This window comes from Podarcis liolepis (assembly GCF_965112155.1).
Source record: "Podarcis liolepis genome assembly, chromosome: 1".
Classification (NCBI taxonomy): Eukaryota; Metazoa; Chordata; class Lepidosauria; order Squamata; family Lacertidae; genus Podarcis; species Podarcis liolepis.
In genome coordinates, this window is record NC_139554.1 from 15529447 (window position 1) to 15550316 (window position 20870).

At 44.3% G+C, this 20870-nt stretch overlaps 1 protein-coding gene across 2 annotated transcripts in view; it reads right to left on the reverse strand.

Annotated features, from left to right (window-relative positions):
- Positions 1-5475: 5475 nt before the first annotated feature.
- The window catches only part of TRAF3 (TNF receptor associated factor 3), a 49662-nt gene continuing 34267 nt past the window's right edge, over positions 5476-20870 (reverse strand). For both annotated transcript variants that reach the window (XM_083518716.1, XM_083518717.1), the window contains exons 8-11: positions 20290-20382; positions 10139-10279; positions 9600-9774; positions 5476-6510 (exon numbers count right to left, since the gene is read on the reverse strand). In XM_083518716.1, coding sequence (XP_083374842.1) covers positions 5939-6510; positions 9600-9774; positions 10139-10279; positions 20290-20382 — 981 coding nt within the window. In that variant the 3' untranslated portion in view covers positions 5476-5938. The remainder of the gene's footprint in view (positions 6511-9599; positions 9775-10138; positions 10280-20289; positions 20383-20870) is intronic.

Genomic DNA, 20870 nt, shown 5'->3' on the forward strand with positions numbered 1-20870 from the left:
TTTTTATCAAGTTGTTGTTTTTCTTCTTAAAACCTGCCCACCTCTTTATACATTTGCATAGTTTGCATAAATGAAGGCATCAAGACTACAGGAGATTGGAACTTGTGTCATCGAGGTGCAGAAAATATCTCCTGTAGTGACTGCTCTATGCCAGCCTTTGCATGCACCAGTCGGTATTTCTAAAGAGGCTGGTTTGTCAGTGAAATGCCTGTTCAGCACGATGAAAAAGAGATATAAACAGGTGAGGTTTTAGAGAGAGAAAAAGCCCACTCAAAGTTTTATAAGCAGGAGAAATTGGTAGTACAGTCATACCTCATGTACGTCTGCTTCATGTTACGTTCTTTCAGGTTACGTCCCGCGGCGACCCGGAAGTACCGGAAAGGGTCACTTCCGGGTTTCGCCGCTCGCGTATGCGCAAAGCACAAAATGACGTCACGCGTATGCACAGAAGCACTGAATCACAACCCGCGCGTGCGCAGACGCGCTGCTGCGGGTTGCGCTCTTTTCATGTTGCGAAAGGGCCTCTGGAACGGGTCTCGTTTGCAACCAGAGGTACCACTGTACTTTGAGCAATACAATCCCAATCATTATACCAAATCTCTATTTGAATTTTGACAAAGATTAGTATGGCAAAACATAAACATTCCACATCTATGAGTTTCCCTTCTCCCAAGGCTTAAGGAAACGCAGCTTTTATCAAGGAACTGAGAGTGCACCTCACTTTTAAAGAGATCTATTACATTCCATCGCTTGTAGAGCCATATCTCCACTTCTTTTCTTCCTATTCTACATTCTTCTCAAGAACAATGAAAGTTACAGTACAAGGCTGAAAGTCAATGCTGCATTTTAGCCGCTCGCATCTTACTCAATAATTGTGTCGTAGACAGCAGCTGAAACGAAATCAACAGAGAAGCAATGGAAATACAGTCATGCAGGAAGATCACACATTGATCTTCAGGCACCGGAACAGTTTACTCCTGTTTGGATCTGAGACTTTAAAAAGAAGAAAATAGGAAACAGGGCGGACGCATGTGGTGCAAAAATTGTTTGATGCGGCAGTCTAAAGTGCTTTGTAGAAGGTAGGAAACAAAAGCTGCTTTGAAACGTAGAATGGCGGAGATAAAGAACAGCAGCAATGGGACTGTGCTTTCTTAAGCAGTCACTGGGCAGAACTGTACTTTCAACACTGAGTTCTATATACCCTCGTGTAGCAACACAAAAAGCTAGTTATGCAACACCAGTGCAACTGTGGGGTTATCACAGGAGTGCAGAAGGGTGACACTAATCAACTAATGAATGATCTATACATCACCAAATTGGCCCTACAAGGCAATGAAGGGAATCATAGAATCATAGAGTTGGAAGAGACCACAAGGGCCATCGAGTCCAACCCCCTGCCAAGCAGGAAACACCATCAGAGCACTCCTGACATATGGTTGTCAAGCCTCTGCTTAAAGACCTCCAAAGAAGGAGACTCCACCACACTCCTTGGCAGCAAATTCCACTGTCGAACAGAAGAAGTGTGATTTTGGGTTGTGCTCACTCGTGAAACTGTAGGATCCTGACATTTGAGAATCTTTTTGAACCATTTTAAGACCTTTAAACTGGGGCTGGCTTTTGCAATCAGAGTGGGGCAATTGCTTGCTATATTCCTTTTATTTAACTTGTCTTTTTATGACGCTTTTTTTTTTTTTACCTACCTGAGCATTTGAGATAGGCTACAAATGTAAATAAAATAATCCTGAAAATTTGAGGAAAGTTAAAAAAAAAATAAAGAAAGGAAAAATAAAGACATTAATCAATAGTGCAAACCCTAATCTTATTTGAAGGCTGCATCTTCAGAGAGTAAGGTTATCTTAATTTCAGGAAACTGCTTCCTCCCCAAACAACTGTCCTGTGTGGCAGGCCAGCCAAATTTACTGCAGTTGTTCATCAGAAAAAGTGAGCCAATCAAGGTATATTCTATGAGCCAGCAAATTTGGGATTACATCTTTATTAAATATCGAGTACAGTGGTACCTTGGGTTTAAGAACAGCTTAGTTTATGTACAACTTGGATTAAGAACGCTGCAAACCCAGAAGTAGGTGTTTTGGTTTATGAACTTTGTCTCGGAAGCAGAAGCAGCAGCAGTTTGGAAGCAGTTTGGATTTGATATCCCGATTTATCACTACCCAAAGGAGTCTCAAAGCGGCTAACATTCTCCTTTCCCTTCCTCCCCCACAACAAACACTCTGTGAGGTGAGTGGGGCTGAGAGACTTCAGAGAAGTGTGACTGGCCCAAGGTCACCCAGCAGCTGCATATGGAGGAGCGGAGACGCGAACCCGGTTCCCCAGATTACGAGTCTACCGCTCTTAACCACTACACCACACATGTTCTGCTTCCTGTTGAGTGTGTCCCATTTGTAAATTGAGTCCCCCGCTGCTATGGGAAAGCACGCCTTGGTTTAAGAATGGACTTCTGGAACGGATTAAATTTGTAAACCAAGGTACCACTGTACTGTGATATATAACCTACTTACAACAGGGCAGACTGCATACTTCACCTAAGATTAGTGGCCAGTATCCTGAGCTGAACATGATTCTGCTAAGATGCACAGCCCCCAAAAAACACTTGGCTTGAAGTGAGTGACAAAGAAAGTTGTGATGTGGAAACGGGAGTCCCAAAAGTCATGTATGTTGTAAACAGCACCATGTTTGAAAGTCAAAATCCCACCCAACCCTTTTGGTAGTCCAAGCTACCTCTTTTCTTGCAGGGTTGTGGGAGGGATTGCTTTTTAACAACGGAGAGAATCTGCACTATGAGTTATATGAGGAGCATTTGATATAATGAGGATGGCAGAAAGAAAGTAAAAAATCCACGTCACAATGGAGGGAAAATAATTATAGCAACCAGTGTCATAGCTGGTGCTGTATTTACTCTGATGTTCGGCCTTCTTTAAATGTAGTAACATTTAAATGCCGAGGTCCCAATCAGGATATGGCCCAACGAGATTTAAGCTTCGGGAAGCTGTTGACTTAATTTAAACACCATAAAGCGAAAACATAGAACTGTAAGCACGTAAGAGAGTTGACTTGAGTTTACAAGCTGAAAATTAGGCTTCTGTGGACTCAGGAAAAAAGAGGGTCTGCACTGACTTCTACTCCATTCACATTTTCTAGGGTTTCAAAAATAAAGAGATGTTTTGAAAGGAATTCTGCACTGCATGGGGTCTGGGTCGTCCTCTAGCAGTATCATATTCAAACAGGACATAAACTGTTCGTAGAAGACCGCGCTCGTAAAATGCCCATGACGTAATAGCAATGAGGAGGGTGAGCCCTTTGGACATTTCCACTAGGGAATCCTGTTTTCAGTAAAATTCTGTAATGCATATACAAAAGCTCAGCTGCCTACATTCATGACTATTAAAAGAGTACCACAAGCCAACTTAACATTTTCCTCTAAAGCAGAAGGTTATGGGTTTACACTGGCCTGCGTAAAACTGCGCCAGGTTGTCTCTTCGGCAGGAGAAGTCTTCCTTTCGTGTCAGAGCTAGGATTTTGATGCTTGCCTTTCTCGCGGCAGCTGGCACCAGCGGACACAGCTAAGTTAGTACCATAAGAGAAAAATACAGTACTTTGAACCATGGAAGGCAAGAAGAGGAAGACAGGTTGCTACTGAATGCTTTGGCTGCCAGGCAGCAGGCAGTACTTAAGCAGGCGCCTGGGAAAAAATAAGAATAAAATAAAATAACCCCACGAGGTTCACTCGGCATGCACGGTACGTATATATTTGTTAACAGAACGAAAAGGGTGGGGTGGGGGAGCCTTTGGCAGGCACTGAGTGAAAAGGCACAGCCATAAAAGACAATGGCAAGAGCAAGGAACTTAACTACAATGACGTGAGGTTTCAACTGAGCCCTAGACATGGACCTCTGGCTATAACACCCGACCGAAGCGGAAAGGTTGAGTGGGTACAACAATTGACTGGTTAGGAAAGCGGGGGCCACGATCCCTCTGCCCGCGTGCACGTCAGCTCTGTCCAGGGGGAGCACTCTTAAGTGTTACACAGCCACCCATGCAATTAAAAAGCAGCACCCACATGGTTGGTGTAGTACAGGTCAAGCGATGCCATTAGACTTACTAGTCGCACAAGGGACTATTAAAAACAGAAGTCGGTAAGTTCTGTGGGTTGCAATCAGCATGATTCGAAGGCTGGGAAAGATGTTTCCTAGTAAAGGCTCAGGTAGTAGTTTATAATAACAGGGTCCTGTAGGTTTTCCCTGCAGGGATGCAGGTCGCACCCGCCAGAAAACCAACCCCCCTGAATACATCCCCTTGCAAAATCTGAAACCGAGCCAGTTTGAAATGATGTTAGCTCTGCTACCTAGGAGAATGGCATCATTGAACAGCCGCTCTCCTTGGAAACAGGGGCGCTGTCAGAAGTCCTGGCTCCATAGGAGCACCGTGCACCAAAGATATATATATAGCACCTGAAGAAGTAGTATTCCACAACACTGAACGGATGGAATATCTGGTTAAGTCAGAAGCGCAGCTGTTGGGCTTCTGTTTCCGTATCTCGCGAAAAATATTGGCGTGGGTTTTTACAGACCAGTCAGCACATTATGCCTAAAGTCCAGTTAAAAAAAATGACCATTTCAGGAATCTGAACTTAAAATCTGAATACAAAGCTATGAGCTATAAAGCAGCACGTTACAGCTAAGGCACATGAATTGCATGCAAGCCACCGTTTTTCCATTAAGACACTGCTTTCTCCTAACGGATTGTCCTCTGCACGATAGCGGTTAATTTCTAAGCAGAGGATCAATTAGCAGGTTTCCTATAAAGGTATTACTCAGCACTATGCCCCCTTCTCAAACACCAAAAATATGTTGCACATTTATGCTTTAGCAAAAAAATAGATTATATATAGATATATAGATATATTTTTATAGAGCTTGGTCTGAGCGCATGAGGCAGAACTTTAAAAACATACAGGATTCCGTTTAGAACTCCAAAGTTCAACAAATGCCCTATTTTAGGGTGAAAATTATAAATCTGATAATGATGCACAGCATCCATGAGTGATTATTTTTTCTTAATTTTGAAATAGTGTCATTAACTACGACATATATTGTTAGGTTTACATTTCTAAAGAGAAATAACAGCTGTAGTTGAATAGTTTCTTTTCATATCACAAGTGATAACCTGCATTTGATCTTTTTTTTTTCTTCCAAGAAATATCAGTCTATCAACAGTTTTAAAATAAAATGCTTTTTTTCTGTAGCAATTAATAGAACTCTAAACAAAAATATGACTCTGATTTAGACACTTTCGAGAAGATCTGGACATTCTGTCGAGGTCTTCTGGCAAAGTAATTATTTTAAAACAGAGACCAGGAGAGGCCTTAAAAATAAACAATATGCTGTATTTCAGACAGGATTGCACTTATCGATTTTCAAAGTAATAATATCTTTTAACTGCAATGTTACTTCATAATTTCTTCTTCTTTTTTAACTTAACATGCTGACAGTTTCTAGCTAACCCACGTGTGAACTTTTACTTTTGTTTTCTAGTTAAAAAGGAATAAAAGTTTCATGTCTTTTCCAGCACAGGATATTTTTGTCTCCCCCCCCCCCCCTCCAACCGATTAGAGATTACCAATAAATTACGAAAAGGTTTTCTGACTGTAATCGTTTGTCCTCGTGAGGATTAAGTGACTTGTCAGAACTTGAAGTGTTCCTATTAGTTTTAATTAGAAAATATACCATGGTATGACTTCTTAATGGGTTGCTACGTTTGCCATTGGACCCCTATGCAAATTTATGCCTCCAAACGCTTCCTTCTGATAACACAAGGTGGTCCCCTCTGAGCTTTAGGGACCTCTTATTGAAGACAGGTAGATATAAAAAAGAGCCCCAAATGGAGTTGTCTTCTGTTGAATCTGCCTCTCTGCTATACGTCAGGGGTCTGGTAGGTCCGATGTATCCACTATGACTTTAATAAAAATAGTATCATCTTTAATATATGTTCCGTTTTCTAGAACAGTCTGTGCAACGAAGACTGGGCAGCCAGAAGCAATATTCATTTCTCCGGTGGGCTTCTTGAAACTACTGCTGTTGGGGTCTGGTTTGAAAGCATCCCCTAAATGGCGCCTGGAAGGTCCTTGATCCATCAACATAAGGGTGACTTTTTGCTTGAAGGGCCATGGAAGCAACGCGTCGTATTCTCCCCGCATGATGACAAAGAACAAGGACAAGTGCGTCCCTTTCCCCATGCCGTCTCCGTTGAGATAAACTCTGGCACACATCTTATAGCCGAAGTACCCCGTATAAAAAGGTTGACTGTATAAGGACAATGTCTTCCCCATGACCGCCTCTTGCTTCCGACGTTTATAATCTCGGATTTTCCAGATCAATATTCCATTGTAGCTGGCCGTTTCCAAAACTTGAAAGCGGAGATCCATATCAGCTAATCGGATGTCGTGGACGCTCAGCATCTGATCATGCCTAGATAACTGGGATTCTAGCAGACCTGGAAGGAAAAGAGAGAAAACACCCAAACATTATCAAGGAAAAACATTTATTCAGGTGGGTTTTCAGGTCAGTTTTTAAAAATGATATTGGGCTTCTTTTTCCTTGGGACCTGAAAACACAACGTGAGCAATGTAATACGATGGATCTCAGCAGTTAGCCTACACACACACACACACACACACACACACACACACACACACACACAACATTACTGCTCGTGCAGACAAGATGTATTCCAAGTGCAAAAAAGATGTAAAAAGCTCAATATGAAATGTTATCAGCAACAAAAATGCAAAGAAAGAAAGCAATACTTTGACAACATGACCCAAAACACAGCCTTAAGACAAGGCACACCTCACTGCCAGTTTCTAACTAATGCTTAGTCCACAGTGCTTTCACCGTGACATTTTGCTCTGTGAAAGTTGCAAAAAAAGAAGAAAAACCTTGCAATTTTGACTAAGCGTTAAAGAAAGGTGCACAATAGCATCAACAGCAGGCAGAACTGGGTGTGGTGGGATGACTTACCTGGTTCCCAACCCGGAGGTGGCTGCTAGGAACCAAGGAAAGAGGGGCAAGGCAGTGGAGAGGTCAGCAAAGTGTGGACACAGCAGCAGGAACGGCTGATCCCCTTCCCTGCTGCATCTGCCCCAACCTCTCCAATGCCTTGCCCGTCTTGGTTACTAGCAGCAACCTGGGCATTAGGAAGCCAGGTAAGCAACATCCCACCCCACTTGCCACAACTAGTACTTGTTAATATAATAATTTATTATTTATACCATGCCCATCTGGCTGAGTTTCCCCAGCCACTCTGGGCGGCTCCCAGTCGAGTGTTAAAAACAATACAGCATTAAATATTAAAAACTTCCCTAAACAGGTCTGCCTTCAGATGTCTCTTAAAGATAGGATAGCTGCTTATTTCCTTCACATCTGAAGGGAGGGCGTTCCACAGGGCGGGCGCCACTACCGAGAAGGCCCTCTGTCTGGTTCCCTGTAACCTCACTTCTCTCAACGAAGGAACCGCCAGAAGGCTCTCGGTGCTGGATCTCTGTGTCCAGGCTAAACGATGGGGGTGGAGATACTTCTTTAGGTATACTGGACCGAGGCCGTTTAGGGCTTTAAAGGTCAGCACCAACACTTTGAATTGTGCTCGGAAACGTACTGGGAGCCAATGCAGATCTCTCAGGACTGGTGTTATGTGGTCTCGGCGGCCGCTCCCAGTCACCAGTCTAGCTGCCGCATTCTGGATTAATTCCGGTTTCCGGGTCACCTTTAAAGGTAGCCCCACGCAGAGCGCATTGCAGTAGTCCAAGCGGAAGATAACTAGAGCATGCACCACTCTGGTGAGACAGTTTGTGTGCAGGTAGGGTCTTAGCCTTCGTACCAGGTGGAGCTGGTAGACAGCTGGTAGACTTGTTGGTATTTTAACAATGTAAGAACATAAAAAGGGGCTTGCTGGTTCAGACTGAAGGCTTACATAGCACCCTGCTCTGACAGCGGCCAACCATAAGCCTATGGGAAGCCCACAAGCAAAAGAGGAGCACAAAAGCACTTCCTTGCTCGCAACATACAACAACTGTGGTTCAAAGCCATATCAGAGGTACTATAGCAATCAACTCAGAGGAGGAGAAGTTATATGCTTAATGCCTGTATATATTCTCTCTGATCTCAACTGAATAAGAGACCTGCTCTATGGGACTCCAGAATCAATTTTCAAAATTCATGGTCTCCAGCAACATAAGTCTAACTGGCTGTGCCCCATTGTGCCCCCCCCCCTTTCAGGTGGCAAGGGGGAAATCGCCCTGTGCACTGGTGAAATTCCACCTGTCGCCATCAGGCACAGCACCCCAGCCTGAGCACTGAGTTATAGATCTATATACTACTGTTCAGCAATGAATAGACTGCATATTTACACAACAGTCCAAGCAAGGTGCATTAACAGATGGCTTATTCTTCATAAAAGTTATTTCTTTTCTTGCTGATTCGCGTTTGAACCAAACCGTATCGGGTAAGCTGCTAAGAAAGGCCTGCGTCATATCGCTAATTTGTGGTTTTTATTACTTTGTTCACAGAATAAGGCAAAGGCGTCCTTTACTTTATCATGGTGATGCTCAGATGAAACATCCCTCTGAACTGCACATAAAATAAAAGCAGCCACAGATTATAAATGGGGAGACTATAAAGGATTTTTTTTGGGGGGGGGGGGACGATGACATTTTTGAAAACCGATTATGCTTTTGAATACTGATTATGCTTTTTCCATCACAGCGGCTGAAAAAGCATGCCAGCAACTTGTTTGGGAGGTACTAATGTCTGTTATGAGGAGCATCTAAAAGTTGTTATTTCCATCAAATTTATCACCCACCCTTCACCAGCAGGTCACAACAAATTAAAATTCAAGATTAAAGAGAGAAGAAGAGTTTGGATTTGATATCCTGCCTTTCACTCCCTTTAAGGAGTCTCAAAGCGGCTAACATTCTCCTTTCCCTTCCTCCCCCACAACAAATACTCTATGAGGTGAGTAAGCTGAGAGACTTCAAAGACGTGTGACTAGCCCAAGGTCACCCAGCAGCTGCATGTGGAGGAGCGGAGACGCGAACCCAGTTCCCCAGATTACGAGACTACCGCTCTTAACCACTACACCACACTGGCTCTCAGAGTCAGAGTTAAAACGGGTTACAACCACAGGAATAAGGTGGGCCCTGGAAACACAAAATTTCAGGTTTCAAAGGCAAGGTATAAAGAGGACTCATAAAGTTCGTTATTAAGGGGTTGGGCCACACAACAAAATGGCATAGCCTGGTTTTCTCTGACAGCCACATGGTTTGGCAAGGGAATTGCATAGGCTAAGGCCCTCAATTGGTGCTGTAACACAGACACAATGGGGATGAACTTCTGAGATGGCTATTAAGCAGACAGCTCACAAGAAACTACAAGGTTTGCAGTTATTGCTTGTCTTCAGAGGGGAAACATCCCCAGCAAGAGTTCCACTTCAGAATGCACCTTATTAGTTATTTTGACAGGATCTGCCAGGCAAGTTCCTTGCTGGCTTTGTGCTCAGGTTTTTTTTTTAAAAAAATTATTTTTTACCTGCATTCCTATTTCCTTGACCGGCATTCTTATCGACGCTTTCCAGCTCAGTCACTCTGTTCTGGAGAGACTCGACGCTGCTCTTCATGCTGTCTGCCTCCTCCCAGTTCTGTCGGAAGGGACGGATCTCTTTGTCCAGTTCTTTCAGCTTCTCAGCTTGGCTGTCTATCACTCGCTTTAAATGAAAAGAATAAATCGTTTTTTAAAAAAAATTAATATTTAAAAGGAAACCTCCAAGGGAAACAACAGACGAGGGAATACAGGACGACTCACTATTACTGAAGGACAAAATAAAAAAATTCCTTCCAGTAGCACCTTAAAGACCAACTAAGTTAGTTCTTGGTATGAGCTTTCGTGTGCATGCACACTTCTTCAGATACACAGATGGCAACAGACGCGTTCGACTGGACTTATTCCTAGGAAAGTGTATATAGGACTATGGCCTGAATTGTCATACTTGGCTCTGCAAACAGGAAGGCAAAGAGCAGAAAAATGCTCACCCTGCTCTGCTCAAGCACGGGAAGAAATCAATAACTTACCTGTAAGTGATGTATTTTGGACTCATTACTCCGCAGCATTTCCTTCTGTCTCTCAATTTCTATTTCAAAGCTACAAATCTGATTATGTAAAGTTTGTATACTCTTGTTCTTTTCCAAACTTTCATTCTGGAGCATGGCGACCTGGAGGGAGGGGGAGAATAATCTGCAATTACTCCCACCAGATGTACAGAAAAAGAACCAGCCATCTCTCACAAACAAGGAGGAGCGTTCCAAATAAAATATATCTTCACTGTGTTTCGTGTATTTTCTAGCCCTTCCTGAAAGCAGATTTCTTCTTCTTCCTCCTTCCCCTGGATTAAAAGGAGGAATACAATTCTGGTCATAACTCTTAACTTCTAAGCAAGTTTCACTTATTTAGTTGGTCGTTCCCAAGGCTTTGATTTCTGGAGATAAGGGAACTGCATTATTTGAGGGCAATCCATACTGGGCATCTAAGTCCTTTACAACAGACAGGCCAGTAGAAAGACTTACAGAAGAAAACGATGACCGAAAAGGAAAACAGAAAAGAGGATGATTAAAATTGCTTCACCCCACTTGGTGCCTAAAAAGAAATAGGCTGTGGCTGCTTTAAGAATCGTATTTCAATGGTTCTTCAGTAAAGGTCACAAGTCAAAACCAGCCTGTAATGATTTCCATGAATGAAAGATACATACATAGGGAGCAATATGAAAGAACAGGGGTGTGCACTGATGATATCATCTAAAAGAAATCAGCTTGTGCTTTGTTGTCGGAAAATGCTTAGCGCACCTACTGGACTGTGCTGGAACCACAAAGAACAGCTGACTATCATTTTTCAGTCACTGTGAGGATCTTTGCACTATTCATCAGTGCTTTTCTTCCCTTCAACCATCTCGCACCTGGAACCCTGCCCTCTCGTCCTGGCAAAACGTGAAGATTGCATTCAGCATTCATCAGCAAAACAGCCCAAAAAGGAAACAGCTAGAGAGGGTATTTATGTACCTGAAATACCACCACAGACTGCCTAGGACCACCATTTGTGATCCATCTTAAAAAAGTAGGGAAGGTTTCTCAAATGTTTCCGACACAATGCTGCCTATCAGTTACAGTAAAAGCACACCTGTGCCAGTATTGATAAGGATGAAAGCATCTGGGTTTTCTAACACAAGAGGGGTCAAACTCTTTATAAAAGTGGTTGTCCTTCATTTTGCAATAAATCCACACTTCCTTGCCAAAACGAAACAAAAAAATGCTTCTTTCTCCTTGCCCCCAAAATGAAATTGTGTATGAGCAGGTGCTTTTAAGATGCAGAAATACTAAGGAGGTGGGGGATTTGACAGGCAGATTGGTCGGCCCACTGAGATGGCAGAACTCAAGGATAGTTTGTCAACCCTAGGATTTCAGTCCTCAATCTGCTCTTGGCTTTCCTGTTGGTTCCTGGATCTATGAGTGATTTGAGCATTCAGCCCAGATTCCTCTGAGACATCGCAGTTAAGTGCACTCACCATGCCAACACACATACCCAAGCCTTGGGGTTAAAAAACCAAAACCGAATCTAGTTTTGTTAAAAGTAGTAGGAGAGATGAGGGCATAATACATGCTGGTTTTCTTTTGACATCTGAGAAGGGAACAAACCTTTGCCATCCTCAAAGGCATGAGTAGGCAAACTAAGGCCCGGGGGCCAGATCCGGCCCAATCACCTTCTAAATCCGGCCCACGGACGGTCCGGGAATCAGCGCGTTTTTACATGAGTATAATGTGTCCTTTTATTTAAAATGCACCTCTGGGTTATTTGTGGGGCATAGGAATTCGTTCATTCCCCCTCCCCCCCAAAAAAAGTCTGGCCCCCACCACAAGGTCTGAGGGACAGTGGACTGGCCCCCTGCTGAAAAAGTTTGCTGACCCCTGCTCAAAGGGCTGAACAAGGGGGTTTTCTTGGTAAACATCTCAAGAAAAACATCATTTTTCAGGTTCCTCTTCTGCACCAAAACAAAACAAAAACCCAAACCCAAAAATCTTGTGGCGTTTGCCAGTTATATTCCAGCTATTTCGCACTGGACAAGCTGTCTAATACATTAGCGCACTAAATTCCCTGATTATTTCAGAAGGCTATTTTTAGAAACCCAACCACAAATGAGCAAACTTCTCAGCTTGTACCAGATTTGATAAAATGCTTATCGCTATAGCCTTGGGCTAAAAGAATAAAATCTCTTTCATCAGCTAATAGGTTTTATTAGAGAGGGGGCGAGGGGTTCAAAATTTGAATTTGGATCGCTAGCTGCGAGATCCTTTCTGAAAGAAGTTTCCGTCTTGTAAAACTGGGGAAGGGTTGTCATCCTACTTTGGAAAATTTTCTAAGTGAGGATTAATCTGGCAACTCTTCTCCAGCTGTGCGAAGACAACTTCAACCAAACAAAATGGTAAAATCAGTGCCAATCTGAAGTACCAACTGTATAACTGCATCTGCAGATTATAGATACTACTCAGAGGTACTGCTGGGTCTTTTGAGAGAACCTTTTTGAATGAAAATGGTTGTCATTGTCGTCGTCCCCCCCAATCTTTTCTACTATGCTACTCAGGGTATAGCTATGTAAGATGGCAGTCTGGTATCAGTTTAACAGTTGTGGCTTCCTCCGAAAAATCATGGGAATTGTAGTTTAGTAAGGAGAGCTGGACCATAAAGAAGGCTGATCGCCGAAGAATTGATGCTTTTGAATTATGGTGCTGGAGGAGACTCTTGAGAGTCCCATGGACTGCAAGAAGATCATGTTAGGATATTTCCGTTCCACCTTAAAGGGAGCAGGCTTTGTGAGTAACAGAGTCTGCGCATGTCCTAGTCACAGGATGTTTATGTTCTTGCTGAGATTCCTTTCGTTTTCTCAGTTGGCCGAAGATGCTGACACAGAACGGTCACGTTTTCTTTTGTTCTGTTAAACGCTAATAAAGTCTGAAAATTATGCTCTTCTGCGGTGCAAGCTTTTGGCTGTGTTTCTGCTGATAAACAGTGTACACCCAGCCCTGGAATGTGGCTAGGAATTTCCAGAGGCTTCGTGTCGCTAACTGCTGGATCTGCCTGTCTACGGGAGGCCGATGGATCGTCCAGAACTCCGGCTTGGGGGCTCATGATGGACACTATCTCCCTGGCAGTTTCCCAACAACAAGGTTTCGGGCCCAGATTCACGGCACCTACAGGAGAGTAAAGCTGCAACAGACTGCGTTTGAGGTATGTGGGGAAAGCGAAAGGAGGGGACGTTTTCCTGTTTTACCTCGGCAAAGAGTCTTTGATCTCCGGCAGATAAATTGGCCTGGGAGCCGAGCCAGAAAGAGTTCGTGATTAATGAGCTGCCAAGATAAGCAGTCTTTGGAGGCATAGGGCTCACGGCTCAAAGCAAAAGCTGAAATGGAATTTTTCCAAGCTGATGGAGATGCTCAGTCCCTTAAGTTGGATGGGCAGAATTATGACACCTGGGCAAAATGGTGTGAGAGTCTACTGCGTCAGTTTGGGGTCTGGCATGTTGTTTCTGAAACCCCCCCAGTTCCTCTGACAGAGAGATGGAAATCAGCTGATTCGAAAGCGATGGATGTAATAGTCCTATCCGTATCTCTTGAGGAAATTAAGACGCTGGCTGGCAACACCACTGCATGTGCAATGTGGTCTGCTTTGAAAAAAGCTCACAAACAAATAATCCCAGCCCAGAGTTTGACTGCATCGGAGGTCCTAGCTGTTTCCCAGAATGCGATTGAGTGCAGGGATGATGAGGGCACCGGTTGCAAGCTGCAGGGGGAGCTGACCGTCACGTCGTCCCAGGCAGCATTCCAGCCTCCAGGGGGAGCCAAGGAGTCGGCAGCTGAGAGCTCTGGTTCTCATGGGAACCAAGGCCATCGCCTTTGCAGAGGCCGGAAAGGCAAAGGTAAACAGAGCCACAGGCAGACACCTGCAGATGGCCAGGAGCAGAGGGAGGGTGAAGAGCCCGCGCAAGGGAAAAACAAAGCGTTGTTTACTGGCACAGCTTCACCAAAGGCTAAAGGCACGTCTGCAGATGGCCAGAAGCGGGGGGGCGAGCTGCAAAAGCCCACGTCAGTGGAAAGCAAGGTTTTGCTTGCTGGCACAGCTTCACCAAAGGCTAAAGGCAAGTCTGCTGGCCAGGAGCAGCAGGGGGGCAAGCTGCAAAAGCCCAAACCGCTGGAAAACAAGGGTTTGCTTGCTGTAAAGACTGCTCCAACAGCCAAAGGCAGATTTATTGTGGATTCAGGTGCGAATCGCCATGTCTCCAAGGACAGGCATCTCTTTATCTCCTTCAAGCCTCAGGAAGGTGAGATCCACCTGGCTGATGGAAGGACGTTGCAAATTGCTGGAGAAGGGACTGTGAGACTTGCAAGTTTGCACACAACCATCAGCGGTGTACTGTATGTTCCAGGAGCGGCGAGCAACTTGTTGAGCGTACCACAGCTTACTGGGCGTGGTTTTCAGATTTCCTTCAAGAGGAGCGTCTGTGTCATCAGTAAAGGCAAAGAGGACTATTTGCATGCAAAGTTTATGGATGGTTTGTTCCATATAACTTATGATGACACTGTTGCTGTGAATAATGCTGATTCTTGTTGTGTTGCACAAACTAACAAAGTTCTTCATGCAGGTTGCATTCACGATGCGCATCGAAGGTTTGGTCACCTCTCTTGGAAGGCACTGGCCAAGATGCCAGAGGTGGTTGAAGGTTTGAACATCAAACCCTGTAAATTTCACATGAAATGTGTATCCTGTGCAGAGAACAAGGTGAAGGTTGCTCCAAAAGGCAAGGAGTCTAGCAGGCAGGCTTCCAAACCCTACCAGCTAGTGCATGCGGACCTGGTTGGTCCACTAGCGCCCTCTTTAGGAGGAGCAAGGTACTTCATGATTCTGATTGATTCTTTTTCCAGGTACATTCATGTGTATTTGCTCGAACAGAAATCGCAAGCGTTTCCGAAGTTTAAGGAATTCTGTGCTTGGTTGGAGAATGTGCACAGTAAACGTATTTCTTGTTTATTTACTGATCGGGGCGGGGAGTTTACTTCTCAGCAGTTTGAAGCTTTCCTGACTGAGAAGGGAATCCAGCATGACATGTCAACGCCCAGATCGCCATGGATGAATGGGCTTGCGGAGAGAGCAAATCAAACATTGCTGCAAGGAATCAAAACCTTGTTGCATGATGCCAATCTCCCTGATAAGTTTTGGGGGGAAGCTCTGGGGAATTTGGTTTATACCGTTAATCGCAGATTGTCATCACCCATTGGTTGTACCCCCTATGAGAAGATGTTTGGTAAGAAACCCAACACCAAACACATGAGAATCTTTGGTTCAGACATGTGGGTACGCACACAACAAACCAACAAGCTTGGAAAGCGTGGGGCACATGGTTTGTTCATGGGGTATGAAAAAGGTGCATACAGGGTATGGATGACTGACTCTAAGTCCATTAAGTTCACAAGGAGTGTTGAGTACAATCCTAAGTGGGGGGAAAATGTGGGAATTTTCCAGAGTTACCCAGAGGAGGAAGAAGGTGATGTCAAGCAAGCAGCTAAAGCTGAGGAAGCTGCTGCTGATGAGGATGAGGATGAGGATGATGATGATGATGATCAGAGTTCGGATTCCAGTTCAGTGGGCGGCGCTGCTGCTGATGTCAGTGACAGTGATGACACGGCAGACTACCAGAGCGCAAAAGCCTCAGTCAGACCATCTGATGCGTCTGACAATGAACTGGAAGAACCACTGTTCACCATTGGTCATTTTTCTCCTAAGAAAGAGGAGATGAGTCCAGAAGACTTGCGTCTAGTACGCAGATCTGAAAGGGCGACCAAGGGCAGACCTCCAAAGAGGTATGCTGATGAGTTTGCTAAGACAGCAACTGCTGTTCTTAGTAACTCAGAGAAGGTATGGGAACCTTCAAGCTTCAAAGAGGTTCAGGAGTTGACCTCTAAAGATGCTGAGCCTTGGCTTAATGCCATGAAGGCTGAAGTTGATTCCTTGAACAGGAACCAAACTTGGGAATTGGTACCGGTAGTCCCAGGAATGAGACTGGTTGGCAGCAAATGGGTCTTCAAGGCCAAGACAGACCAGAATGGCAAGGTAGTCAGACACAAAGCCAGATTGGTTGCCAGAGGTTTTTCACAGGTACCAGGACAGGATTACCACGAGACCTACTCACCCACAGTCAAATATGAGAGCATTCGGCTGATGCTCAAGGTCGCTGCGGAGGAGAAACTGCATGTTTCCCACCACGACATTAATACAGCTTTTTTGTATGGGATTTTGAATGAACAGCTGTTCATGCTTCCACCTGATGGGATGGAGATACAGAAGGGTATGGTCTGTAAACTGCGGAAATCCTTATATGGTCTCAAGCAGAGTGCCAGGTGTTGGAACACAAAACTCACTGAGACATTGCTTTCTCTAGGTTTTCACCAGGGCAAAGCTGATCCATGTGTGTTTGTCAAGGAGGAGGGACAAAACAAACTGTATTGTTTATGTTTTGTTGATGATCTTCTGATGTTTTGGAAGAATCAGGCTTTTTACCAAAGCACCCTAGCTCAGCTGAAGGAGCACTTTGACATGAAGGATCTTGGTGAGGTATCCAACTATCTTTCTCTGCAGGTGGAGAGGGACCAAGCAGGTAATTTTCTGGTACACCAAACACAGAAAATTGCTGATGTGTTAACCAGGTTGAATTTGGTTGATGCAAACCCAGCAGACACACCGATGGTGACAGGTTACCAGGTAGACAGTACTGCTGAAGCGTTTTCTGACACAACGCTATACAGATGCATTCTAGGCAAGCTGAATTTCATTGCCAGATGTTCAAGACCTGACATTGCTGTAAGCTGTAATCTGCTTAGCAGACATGCCAACAATCCTACGGTTCAGGATTGGAAAGCTCTGAAGCGCATAGCCCGCTATTTGAAAGGGACTATGCACTACAGGCTGAGGTTCACCAGTCAGAAGACTGGAGGTCTTGAAATCTTTGCTGATGCAAGTTTTGGAAGTGACACCACGGATGGTACAAGCACTTCTGGTGTGTGCTACATGTACAACCACTGCCTGTTTGACTGGTTGTGCAAGAAGCAAACAACAGTGAGCCTAAGTTCCTGTGAAGCAGAACTCAATGCTCTGTCATTTTCACTCATGGATTGTGAATGGTTGATGCAACTGTTTAAGGACATCAGGGTGTCTGTGAAATGTCCTATACAAGTGTATCAAGACAATAGATCGTGTTTGGCTTTGCTGAACTCCGAGAGTTGCAAGCAGAGAACCAAGTACTTGCAGATTAAGCTACATCGTGCAAGAGAGTGTATTCAGAAAGGACTGATTCAGGTGTCCTACATGGCAGGAAATGAAATTCCTGCTGATCTGTTGTCTAAGGTTGTTAACAAAGAACAACATAAGGTTTATGTACAAAGGTTGCAATTGAGTGAACCACAGGTACAACAGGTTACACGGAAAGGGGGAGGATGTTAGGATATTTCCGTTCCACCTTAAAGGGAGCAGGCTTTGTGAGTAACAGAGTCTGCGCATGTCCTAGTCACAGGATGTTTATGTTCTTGCTGAGATTCCTTTCGTTTTCTCAGTTGGCCGAAGATGCTGACACAGAACGGTCACGTTTTCTTTTGTTCTGTTAAACGCTAATAAAGTCTGAAAATTATGCTCTTCTGCGGTGCAAGCTTTTGGCTGTGTTTCTGCTGATAAACAGTGTACACCCAGCCCTGGAATGTGGCTAGGAATTTCCAGAGGCTTCGTGTCGCTAACTGCTGGATCTGCCTGTCTACGGGAGGCCGATGGATCGTCCAGAACTCCGGCTTGGGGGCTCATGATGGACACTATCTCCCTGGCAGTTTCCCAACAGATCAAACCTCTCCATTCAGAAGGAAATCAGCCCTGAGTGCTCACTGGAAGGACAGATCCTGAAGCTGAGGCTCCAATACTTTGGCCACCTCATGAGAAGACAAGACTCCCTGGAAAAGACCCTGATGTTGGGAAAGATGGAGGGCACAAGGAGAAGGGGACAACAAAGGACAAGATGGTTGGACAGTGTTCTCGAAGCTACCAGCCTGAGTTTGACCAAACTGCGGGAGGCAGTGGAAGACAGGAGTGCCTGGCGGGCTCTGGTCCATGAGGTCACGAAGAGTCGGACACGACTAAATGACTAAACAACAACAACAAGAAGGACATTGAGACCTTTTTAAAAGATCTTTAGCCATGCTCACAGAACTACAGTTCCCACAGTTCCCCAGGGAAAGGAAATGGCTTTTGAAGTCTGCTGCACAGATTACAGCTCAGTAGAGCAAAAATAAGAGCAAAAAGAAAAGATTCTTTGATAAGGGGACTGCTGAGGATGGCTGTTTTTTGTTTTTTTAATCTGACAAACCTGCCTTTTATGTAGGCAGGATAGAAATCTCACAAATAAACAAACGAGACATGAAACAACCCTACAGAACAATCGTACGTAATTTTATTCCAGTAAGTGTGTGTTTTCCCCTTTGATTGCTAACGATTTACTTTTGTTCAACTTACTTATGCTGATTTGGAAGAAAAAAGTAAGTTTTAAATTTTAACTTACTAGTCCAGCCAACCAAACCTCTCACTTCTTAAACCACATATGGGACTTCCGTTTTCTGAATACCTGATCAGTTTGCATTGAATTAAGTCAGGAGTCCATTTCCCCACCCAACTCCAATCCAGAGCTTTGTTTGCACCATGAACACAGTGAGATGCGAAAAGGGAGCAGGCCAATCAGGGGTTGTTGTTGTTTTTCCTTTTGCTCTTGGGGGCTTTGGAGATGGCAGCAATAAATGTGAACTATAACTACATATTAGTCCCTAAGTAGAAAAATGAATCAACTTAGAGCAACACCCATGGCTATTTCAAACCTAGATCTAGGCATCCAGGGAATTTGGTTTATTATTTAACCAAATTAACAAAAACCAACACACAGAGAGACACGTATGTTAAACTATCTAGTGGGGGAGGGGGTTATTGGTTTGTTTTGTTCTTATTCTTGTTCTTATTATGTATTTTGTGTTTTTATCTTGTCTTTTTATGCTGTGAATCGCCCAGAAATCTACAGATGAAGGGTGGTATAGAACAGGGGTCTGCAACCTTTAAGACAAAAAGAGCCACTTGGACCCATTTCCAAAGAAAAAAAAACCTGGGAGCCGCAAAACCATTGCGACATTTAAAACAAATATATCTCCAGAGCCGTGATCTGACAGCGGGTGGGAAGGTGACGTCGGGACGGTGCGTGACTAACGCACGCACCGCCCCCATGTGACATCACAGGCAGTACAGGGCCCGCCACAGTGGGGAGTGTCAGGGCGCACAATGTGCCTCCGCCCCTTGCTAGTATCTGCCCCGGAGCTGCGGCAAAGGTGTAAAAGAGCCACATGCGGCTCTGGAGCCGCGGGTTGCAGACCCCTGGTATAGAAGAAGAAGAAGAAGAAGAAGAAGAAGAAGAAGAAGAAGAAGAAGAAGAAGTTCTTATGCCGGGGGAGGGGGGCTTTTCTACAACGAAAAAGAGAAATGGGTTTACTGATTCAAGTGTACTCTCCAGATGTTGTGAGACTACAACTCCCATCATCCTTGAAGATTGAGCATGCTGGCTAGGGATGATAGGAGTCGTAGTTCAATAACATCTCGAAGGCACCACATTGGCTACGCCTGCCAAGTCTACCCAAGCAAGACCCTTTAAAACTGAGATGCCACAGAATGGAAGTTGACACCTTGTGCCTGTAAAGTATGAGGGGTCTAATACTGAGTTATGGCCTCTCGCTCTATGCTGAGCTGTTGGAAATGCCCACATTAAAAACATCCTTAAAATCAAGCAGCAATGCAGGTTTTAATAGTGTAGGTTTTTCTTACTTGCCTGTCTTTGTAAGGCAGCCCAATGGGGGGGAAATTATAATTAACCAGTTGGGAGTGAAAGACAAGTTTACCTATCTATATTATGCACATTCTACCAGTTAATGAAAACCTCTTTAGAAGACTTCTTGTTTTTCAAACCTTAAGAACAAAAATCTTGCAGCTACACAATTCATTGCTTTTGGAAACAGAGAAGTATTTCAGCGGCCGTTCCAAACTCCCACAATGGTATCCCTGCTAGACGCATAAAACATAAAAGTAATGCAGATAAGGTGAGGAGGAGATGTACCTTATTTTCTAGACAATTACTCCATTCTTTCAATAAGTCTACATGCTGCACTGCTGAGGTGGCTTCATGTGCTTTAACTTGCTGGTTTGTTCCCTGTGACAAAGAACATGATTTAGCCAACTTCATTTCTTAGCCAACCCTGCATTCAATGTAGCACCAACCCACCCACCCACCATAGGTCTGGCCCAATGATGCATTTCTCAGGCATATTATTGCAACAAACCTGCTTTAATAATAATAATAAAGACACACAACACAGAGACCGCATTTGCACATCCTGCTAAGCCATAGGTTGGTGCAATGTGCACGAGCAAGCAACGCGCAACAGGGAGCCTTGAGCTTGTGTGCTGCTGCTTTTCATGGCCCAGGTGTTGAAGCTAGATTGTTATAAGGCAGCCTCCCCCAACCTGATGCCCTCTGGATGCTCCTGGGCTACAACTCCCATCATCCTTGCCCATTGGTCATACTGCCAGGGCTGATGGGTTTTGTAGTCCATCAACGTCTGGAGAGTACCACGGCCATGAGGGGCAGCTACTTTAACCTAACCATAGGGTGTGTTTTTTAAAACATTTTTTAATATT